This window comes from Dendrobates tinctorius, unplaced genomic scaffold (assembly GCF_039654945.1).
Source record: "Dendrobates tinctorius isolate UK_male_01 unplaced genomic scaffold, ASM3965494v1 ptg000021l, whole genome shotgun sequence".
NCBI classification, from domain to species: Eukaryota; Metazoa; Chordata; class Amphibia; order Anura; family Dendrobatidae; genus Dendrobates; species Dendrobates tinctorius.
This window is the reverse complement of record NW_027361689.1, coordinates 15,084,069-15,093,244: the sequence shown is the minus strand read 5'-3', so window position 1 is coordinate 15,093,244 and position 9,176 is coordinate 15,084,069. Positions and strand designations below refer to the sequence as shown.

The window sequence follows — 9,176 nt, the reverse complement described above, 5'->3', positions numbered from 1 at the left end:
ACCCTCGAACGCTGCAGACCGCGTCACAGCATAGCTCCATCTCCCAGTATAGCATAGCTTTAGCATAGCTCCACCTCCCAGTTTTTCCTTTACCCTTGATTTGAGGGGTCTGAGGCAGAGAGGCACGAAAAAAGCGCTTATTGGTGCACTTCTGCTCAGGAAGAGCTTTCTTTTTTTCTGTGGCCTCCAGCATCTCATCAAAAGCTGGCCCAAAGACATATTCGCCTTTAAAGAGGATGGAGCACAATTTGATCTTGGAAGTGACATCCCCACTCCACATTTTAAGCCAAAGATCCCTTCTAGCGGAGTTGGACTGAACCAGGGACCTGGTGTCATGATCTGACAGTTTTAAATTGCACTGGGTGAACTTTTTTTTACTTTGGAAAGTTCCAAGGTGTCTTGACTGTCCCCAGTGGTGGTTAGCAGTATTGCACTTTAGGTTTTTGTGCACTTAATTAGGGATCAGGTGTGACACCCTATAAAGGTGTGCTAGGGGGTGCAATCACGGGCTGTGAAATTGTGAGTTTGTGTTCACTCTGTTTTTGGAGAGCCTGGATGAAGGATGGAGCTGGTGAGGAGTCCTGCGCAGCTTAGCCAGGGGGGGATGTGTTTCAGCTATGGTGTCTGGACGTAGGGCTGGCATGGCGTGGTGGAGTCGCAGTGATGGTATCAGCGGGAAGTGTCTGCATGGGCTGGTGGAGTGGCGACTATGCAGAGTGGCACTCACCATGTGGGACTTGGCCGCTGAGCTGGACTCAAGCATGCTCGACTTCGTGTCAGCAGCTGAACTCTTCCTTGGGACTCTGGTTCTAAGCAGCTGCAACTGGTGGTGGACTCTGCTCCAAGGCTGCACTAAGGTGAAGGATCCTGTCATGGTGATGGATCCAGGTGGAGAAGACGCACTCAGGTGGAGGGCTCTGTTGCTAGGAGCGCACGCAACAGAGCAAAGCTAAGTGGTGTTTCCCCTGTATTGTCTCTTTCCTCATGTGTGTTATTAGTGCAGTGGTGGGATTAGTCTCCGCACCGACCCATTCCCTAGTGAGGGTTTAGGGTCAGGGTGAGCAAGGGCGTTAAGGTACGCGTGCGGCGACAGGTTCGGAGCCTGTATAGGGAATGTCAGGAGTGCAGGGACACTGGCTCAGGGGAGCTTAGGAGGTCTCCACGTCCCCCATTCCCTATCGCAGGGCCCACCATTGTTAAAGTTTCCCAGGTTCCCCCTTATTATTTAAATTCGCCGTACTGGAGGCGGGGTTTCCAGATTTTATGTATATAACGTGTAATACCCAAATTCGCCAGGTGGAGGCGGCGTATCCACCTGCACGTTTTATTATTTAAATGCGCCCCACTGGAGGCGGGGTATCCAGGGTCACGTGTGTCACATGGGTTCGCCTTGCGGAAACATCTGCGTCCCGACACACATGATCATGACACCTGGCAGCGAAACGGACAGATTCTGCAGAGGGGTCAGCCAAGAATCCGGTCACCCTTTTGAGTAAAGGAAGAGAGTCTAATAACTCCCCTCTTGAGGTCCTTCTGAGAGTTGTGATTCTTTAATTGATCTAGCCACCGGAAGAGGGATCTGGCAACACAGGTGGAAGCTATGTTGGCCTTAAGTGAAGAGGCAGAAGTCTCCCAGGATTTCTTCAGCAGGCTTTCCACCTTCCTATCCATTGGATCCTTAAGCTGAAATGAGTCCTCAAAGGGGAGTGCAGTTTCCTTGGTGACTCTCACCAGCTGCACATCCACCCTAGGAATATCCCAACTAACTGACTCGCCGTCCAGAGGAAACCTATGTTTAAACTCCAAGGGAATGCTCATCAGTTTCTCCGAGGACTCCCATTACTGAGAGATCATGTTCAGGATGTTCTCATGCATCGGGAAACTAATGTTTTCTTGCTTTCAACCCTCCAAACATTTCCTTCTGAATTGTTTGGGGAGCCTGTTCCTCCCCAAACAGGCTCCCCATAGTGCTACGGGCTGCATTAACTAACTCCTCCATATATTCTGCAGAGAAGAGATATCTCCTAGCCTCCGATATCTTAGATTCCTCCCATTTTTGTGAACCTGACCCATGACAGCCTTCAGAATCAGAGTCAGAATTATCAATTTGGATCCTTCTATTCTTAGGGGGAGATGGTCCCGGAATAGGAGGTGGAGGGGAAGGTGTAAAATCGGCCAAGGAAGAATAGACCTGCTTGACAAAGATACGTAATTCATCCAGGAGGGAGGAATGTTCAGTACACTCCTGACATACAGTGGGTATGGAAAGTATTCAGACCCCTTTCATTTTTCACTCTTTGTTTCACTGCAGCCATTTGAATTTACTCAAAAAAGTTCATTTTTCTCTCATTAATGTACACTCTGCACCCCATCTTGACTGAAAAAAACAAATGTAGAAACTTTTGCAAATGTATTAAAAAATAAAAACTGATATCACATGGTCATAAGTATTCAGACCCTTCACTCAGTATTGAGTAGAAACACCCTTTAGAGCTAGTACAGCCATGAGTCTTCTTGGGAATGATGCAACAAGTTTTTCACACCTGGATTTGGGGATCCTCTGACATTCTTCCTTGCAGATCCTCTCCAATTCCGTCAGGTTGGATGGTGAACGTTGGTGGACAGCCATTTTCAGATCTCTCCAGAGATGCTCAATTGGGTTTAGGTCAGGGCTCTGGCTGGTCCAGTGAAAACTGGTCACAGAGTTGTTCTGAAGCCACTCCTTTGTTATTTTAGCTGTGTGCTTAGGGTCATTGTCTTGTTGGAAGGTGAACCTTCGGCCAAGTCGAAGGTCCAGAGCACTCTGGAAGAGGTTTTCATCCAGGATATCTCTGTAATTGGCTACATTCATGTTTCCTTTAATTGCATCCAGTCATCCTGTCACTGCAGCTGAAAAACACCCCCATAGCATGATGCTGCCACCACGTTTCACCGTTGGGATTGTATTGGGCAGGTGATGAGCAGTGCCTGGTTTTCTCCACACATACGGCTTAGAATTATCACCAAAAGGTTTTATCTTCATTTCATCACACCAGAGAATCTTATTTCTCATAGTCTTGTAGTCCTTCATGTGCCTTTTAACATACTCTATGTGGGCTTTCATATGCCTTGCACTGAGGAGAGGCTTCTGTTGGGCCACTCTGCCATAAAGGCCCGACTGGTTGAGGGCTGCAGTGATAGTTGACTTTGTGGAACTTTCTCCCATCTCCCTACTGCATCTGTGGAGTTCAGCCACAGTGATCTTGGGGTTCTTCTTTACCTCTCTCACCAAGGCTCTTCTTCCACAACTGCTCAGTTTGGCTGGATGGCCAGGTCTAGGAAGACTTCTGGTGGTCCCAATCTTCTTCCATTTAAGGATTATGGAGGCCACTGTGCTCTTAGGAACCTTGAGTACAGCATAAATTCTTTTGTAACCTTGGCCAGATCTGCGTCTTGTCACAATTCTGTCTCTGAGCCCCTTGGCCAGTTCCTTTGACCTCATGATTCTCATTTGGTCTGACATGCACTGTGAGCTGTGAGGTCTTCTATAGACAGGTGTGTGCCTTTACAAATCAAGTCCTATCAGTTTAATTAAACACAGCTGGACTCCAATGAAGTAGAACCATCACAAGGAGGATCACAAGGAAATGGACAGCATGTGAGTTAAATATGAGTGTTTGAGCAAAGGGTCTCAATACTTCTGACCATGTGATATTTCAGTTTTTCTTTAATACATTTCCAAAAATTTCTACATTTGTTTTTTTTTCAATCAAGATGGGGTGCAGAGTGTACATTGGCTCCAATAAAACAGAGTGGAAAATTTAAAGGGGTCTGAATACTTTCCGTAGCCACTGTAGCTTCTTCTCCCAGGGAGAGAGAAGCTTCTTATTGCAGATGGAAACTTCTTAGCAGGGTTTTGGCAGTCTTGTCAACCTAGGGAAAAAGGGAAGTGAAGTATAACTAAAGGACCCCACTACAGTACTGTCAGACCCAGGACTCTGGGCTAGGACCCACCCCTCTCCACAGACTTACTGAGGCTGGGGCAGCACTGGGCTCTGCAGGTGCAGGGCAGGAAGTAGACCCACCATCCATACTGCAGGGATTAGCCTTACCTGGAGGTGTCTTCCGGCAGCTTTATGTAAGAATAAACTCTGCCCCAGCAGCCCATGTTGTTTTCCCTCCTCCTCTGAGTCTTGAGCAGGCATCAGCAAATTCAGCGTGCTCTGCATGCCATTCGGGAGGCACCGGAAAGCCGACCCAGAAATGTATGCGTTCCACTGTGGAACACAAAACCTAGAAGTGACTCGCACGGAATATGAGGTCACTTCCGGGTCGCGCTGAATGGCGTGCATGAGGGAAAAGAAGCCAGAGAGCTCAGGGAGGCTTGACTATGGGGATCACTGGCCCGCTTTACCTCCAGCGGGAGTGAAAGTGACCAGGAGGTCCCGAATCCTCTGCAAGGCAGGAAGACGGGAGCAGCATGGAGGAGGACAGCGAAGCCCACAACCACCACTGCCCGGTTTCAGCACAAAGACAGGTACAGTGCGGTCGCCGGCCACACAGCATACAAAAAAAAACCAAACCTCTCCATGCCCCATGGGGACAGGAAAGACACTGGTGAGGAGGTGGGAGGGGCTTTTAACCTCTTTGTGCTTCCTGTCCTTCATTAGGATGTGGAGACAACCTCTAATTCTGTCGTGGAAGGTGACTAGAGAAAAACAACCTACCTCAAGGAAGTAAATTTTCTTAAAATACTTCCTACTTCTTAATAACTTTTCTGGAATGTAGATAACTGCGTAAGGAGAGATTCTTAAGAAAAGCTACAAAAATCCACACACGGCAGGAGGTGATTACTCACATAACCCTTCATAGTTCATGTATAATTGTAACCCTATTTCATCAAGGAAACATGCACTGATGAGTGAAGATAGTAAATCCAACAGCTAATACTGGTGTCTTGTGATATCTGACATAAGGCTAGCACCAGATCCTGTGAGCCCTGTAAATTGTGAGTTACAGCCTCCATTAATTGGACTTCACCAGCACTTCCCACAGGTGGCCTCCAAATTTCCCAGATCTCAATCTTAATGATCAAGTCATCACCTTGAACTATGAAATGTAAAGTGCTGCGGAATATGTAAAGTGCTGCGGAATATGTCGGCGCTATAAAAATAAAATTTATTATTATTATTATTATTATAAGAGCTATTATCAACCCTTTCTCAACATCCACCATACGGCACTGCAGGAAGAGGCAGGTGTTGGCTCTAGATTATAGCTGTCATCTTGCTGCAATGGCTTCCATAATGCTAGTACCAATTGTGGCTATTTAACTCTTTAGATGTCACGTTCAATATCTACCGCGGTATCTGTGTGGTAGTGAGAGGGACAGAGCTCTCAATTTCACATACCGCTCCCTCCCACCGATGGCTGCAACAGGAACTAGAGGTCAACTAATTGCCTTCTGGTCTTCCAGCTATGGTGTCCTGTTAGGGCCCAGTCAGATAGCTGTATAAATCGGACAGCAATTCACGGAGTGGCTGGAGGCTCTCCCGCCCCGCATGACAGCTTCGTATATTTCTATACAGCTGTCATGCCCGGGTGAGCCGCCAGCCAGTCTGAGCACTGCAGTCTGATTTATACGGCTGTTTGACATATAAGCAGCTAGTAAACCAGTTAGAGTCCTATAGTGGAGCTACTTTAAAAAAAATGAAAAAAGTCCAGTAAATATGTAAAAAAAAAAATAATGTAAAAATGTTTTGCCACTAAAAATGTAAAGCAATAAAGTAAAAATAAAAGCAATAAAAAATTACACATGATTTGTATCAGTTACAATATCACAATATTCAATCCGTACAGTGGACACTATATAATAAAAAAACACCAAAAATGTAGCCTTATCATACGGACACACAAAAAATGGAATACAAAGTGATCCAAAAATCATGTTAAAAAAAGTTACGCATTTCTGAAAACATCAACTCATCCTGCAAGAAAAAGCCCTACTGCAGTTTTGTGAGCAAAAAAATATATATACTTTTCTTATACAAAAACCGCTTAGTGTGCAAAAGCAGCAAAACATAAAAAGTCTACAAATCTGGTATCACTGTAAATGTAAGAATATAATTGTTTCACCGCTTTTACCACACGATAAACGGAGTAAAAGAAGATAAAAAAAAATAAAAAAATCAGGAATTGTTTTTAATTGTTTCCCAAAAATTCTTAAAATGTTACTTTACCCCCAAATGGTAGCAAAACAAAACTTCAACTCTTGCAGCAAAAAAGAAGTCCCTACTCATGTCTGTACTCAGTCAATGGAAATATAGGGAGTTTCCACGTTACTGGTAGGACAAAGGCTCTGGAAAAGGAATAAAGCTCCCAAAAACAAATCCAGCAAAATCTACGCTCTTAAAGCCAAATACCCCCCAACTACGCAATTCAGAGTCTTCTATTGGAAGTTGTGTGATAAAATTCATGAGGTCCAAGTTCTCCTATTGCCCCTTATGAAACTGAAAATTTGGGGCTACATCAATTACGTTGGAAAAATTATTTTTTTTCACTTTCGTGACCCAAATGTTATAACATTCCGTGAATCATCTGAGTTCAAAATGCTCCACACCCATAGATGCATTTATTTAGTGATGTAAATTCCAAAGAGGAGTCACTTTTGCAGTTTTTCTGCTATTTCAGCAGCTCAGGGGCTCAACAAATGAGACATGGCATTTACTATTGTCACAGCCGCTAAAATCCTTAAAGCTGTGCCCATTTTTCCTGCCTCTAAAACCTCAACTTCAAGAACTGGCTATAAACCTGCTTCCCGTATATTCCCATATATCCCACTCCTTCCTTTACAGACTAGTCACATGAATTTTAGTAGGGGAAAAAAAAATGGATCACAACAGACCACATCCCACTGTCTTTAACGAGACAAGTTTTCTCGTGTGTTTGCGGAGGTGGGGGGTAGTTATATTTATTAATTTAGAAAAATTAAAATTTGTTGTCACTTGTCCAAGTCAGAAAACAATGAGAAAGTCGCCCCCCGCAAAAAAAGTTACGAATAAGGCCTGTTTCACACATCCGTTTGTGTCCATCAGTCAAAATCCGCCGTTTTGGAAAAAAAAAACGGATCCGCCACTTTTCTTGGCGGATCCGTTTTTTTTCCCATTGAGTTGCATTACCGGTGGATCTTGACGGATGGCCATCCATTGGATCCATTTTTTTTTGCGGATCCGCCAAAATTTTGACATCTGCCGACCTGCCCGAACGGACCATGCAACGTTTTTTCGGGCGGCCGGATCCACATCTCTCACTGCGCATACCCGAAAGACTTCACTTAGCTGGAAATTTAACCCTAAACTCTGTTCTGGCGGCTGAAAAATATTCTCTCTCTCTCCGCCCCCCCCAGGCAGCGGTTCCTTTAAAATTCTTCCTTTGACGGATCCGTTAAAATAACGGTCCGGTGCCAAACGCTGTGGTCAGTACAGGAACGGATCCGTTATCCGCCATTTTAGCGGATTTTGACTGACCAAAAAAACTGATGTGTGAAACAGGCCTAAGATATTAAAATAAAGATGACAATAAGATGGATTTAAACACTGTAGACAGAAAATTTTATTCACAAATTCTAGAACTTTGCTCCTTTTAGCTTCACGCCGCTATTTACTTGTATGATGGATCATCACTGGTAGAAAAACAATCGTATCACAATGTAGAAAACGGACTCTTTATTTACATTCACATTTGCTGGTACAACATTATCTCTGTATCAAACTTTCCTTTTCCTTTTTTTTTTCTTAGGCTTCCCCTTGGGGATCTGACGGCAAAGTTTTTCCTCCACCAAGCCGACTTCGTAATGGATGGCACTGGGTTCCACTCTCAAGACCATGGAAAAGAGAGATATGACAAAACGATAGCTGCTCGGGAATCGAGTCTCGTCATATAGTCTCCAGTGCTTACAAAACCTGACAGAAAACAAGAAATGAAGAAAAACAGGTTAAGAATAATTAGAAGTTCAGGTCACCCTGCACAGATCAGCTAGTCAGCCACTTCAATGTGTCACATGGAGGTCACCTACATACTAGGACAGAGCCACTAATCTCATTCACATATACTTTATCTACAGTAAACACTGAAATGGCAACACCAAGAAAAAAAAAAGTGTAGAATTATGGAAATCACAGAATGGATAGACATGTTAATGATATGCAAATGATGAAAAACAACATACAGTGGTAAATAAAGTTTGGGACCCCTGGTCAAAATTACTGTTATTATGTACTAGAGTTGAGCGAAACAGGTTGGCCAGATTCACAAGTCGCCGACTTATGGCAAAGTCGGGCTTCGCCGGCCGAAACCCGACCACAGCGTGAAGCCGGCCATGCGGTCGGCAAAATGAGAGCCAAAGTCGGATTTCCCAGAATGCTTGTACGTGACTTTTTTCAGCCACTGACCAAGGACAGACACTGTGGGCAACGAGATGACATGTGCAGCGTCCGGAGCATGTGCAGCGTCGAGCGAGAGATTTCACCACCTCTAGGGTTAAAGTCTCCCGACTTTGCTTCCCCATTGACTTGCATTGGGTTTCGTGTTTCAGTTGGACCTTCGGCTTTTCCCTATAGTCGGCAGATTTCGTTCAAAACAACTTTTGAGAAACCCGACTCAATCCTAAAAAAGGCAAAGTCGCTCATCTCTATTGTGTACAATTAAGCTGTCAGAGACACCGCACTGCACTTGCTCATAGAGCCAGTGCGTGTGTCCTGAGAACAGAAGCAGTGCTAAAAGATACCTGTGGAGCAGGGCAGCAGAGGTGACCATGCGTGCTTCAGGCTAATAGTGTCAGGGTCCAGTCAGCGCTGGAAAGTAAAGAGGCATAGGACCTGCGGACACTGAAAATGAATACTCTGCACGGGACCTATGGTCATGTGACTGCAAGGGGGCGGGGCTTAGCGTCCTGTATTCAGATAGGACAGGACACCATACAACAACTCAGAGTCAGGCAAAACAGAGGTCACAGCAGTACGGGCAAACGAGGTACAGGAGGGACAAACAGACGGGTAGTCAGACAGAGCCAAAGGTCATACACAAGAGGACGACGTGGTACCAAGGGGACAAGCAGAGAGAAGTCGGGTCACAAGCAGAGAGTCATACACGAGAGGTAGCGCAGTACAGGGGGGTCAGGCAGAACTCGTAACAGGGAC

At 45.1% G+C, this 9,176-nt stretch overlaps 1 protein-coding gene across 1 annotated transcript in view; it reads right to left on the bottom strand.

The window, feature by feature from the left end:
* Positions 1–7,680: 7,680 nt before the first annotated feature.
* The window catches only part of TAF1B (TATA-box binding protein associated factor, RNA polymerase I subunit B), a 169,225-nt gene continuing 167,729 nt past the window's right edge, over positions 7,681–9,176 (bottom strand). Inside the window, exon 15 of the mRNA XM_073568208.1 lies at positions 7,681–7,940. Coding sequence (XP_073424309.1) covers positions 7,745–7,940 — 196 coding nt within the window. The 3' untranslated portion in view covers positions 7,681–7,744. The remainder of the gene's footprint in view (positions 7,941–9,176) is intronic.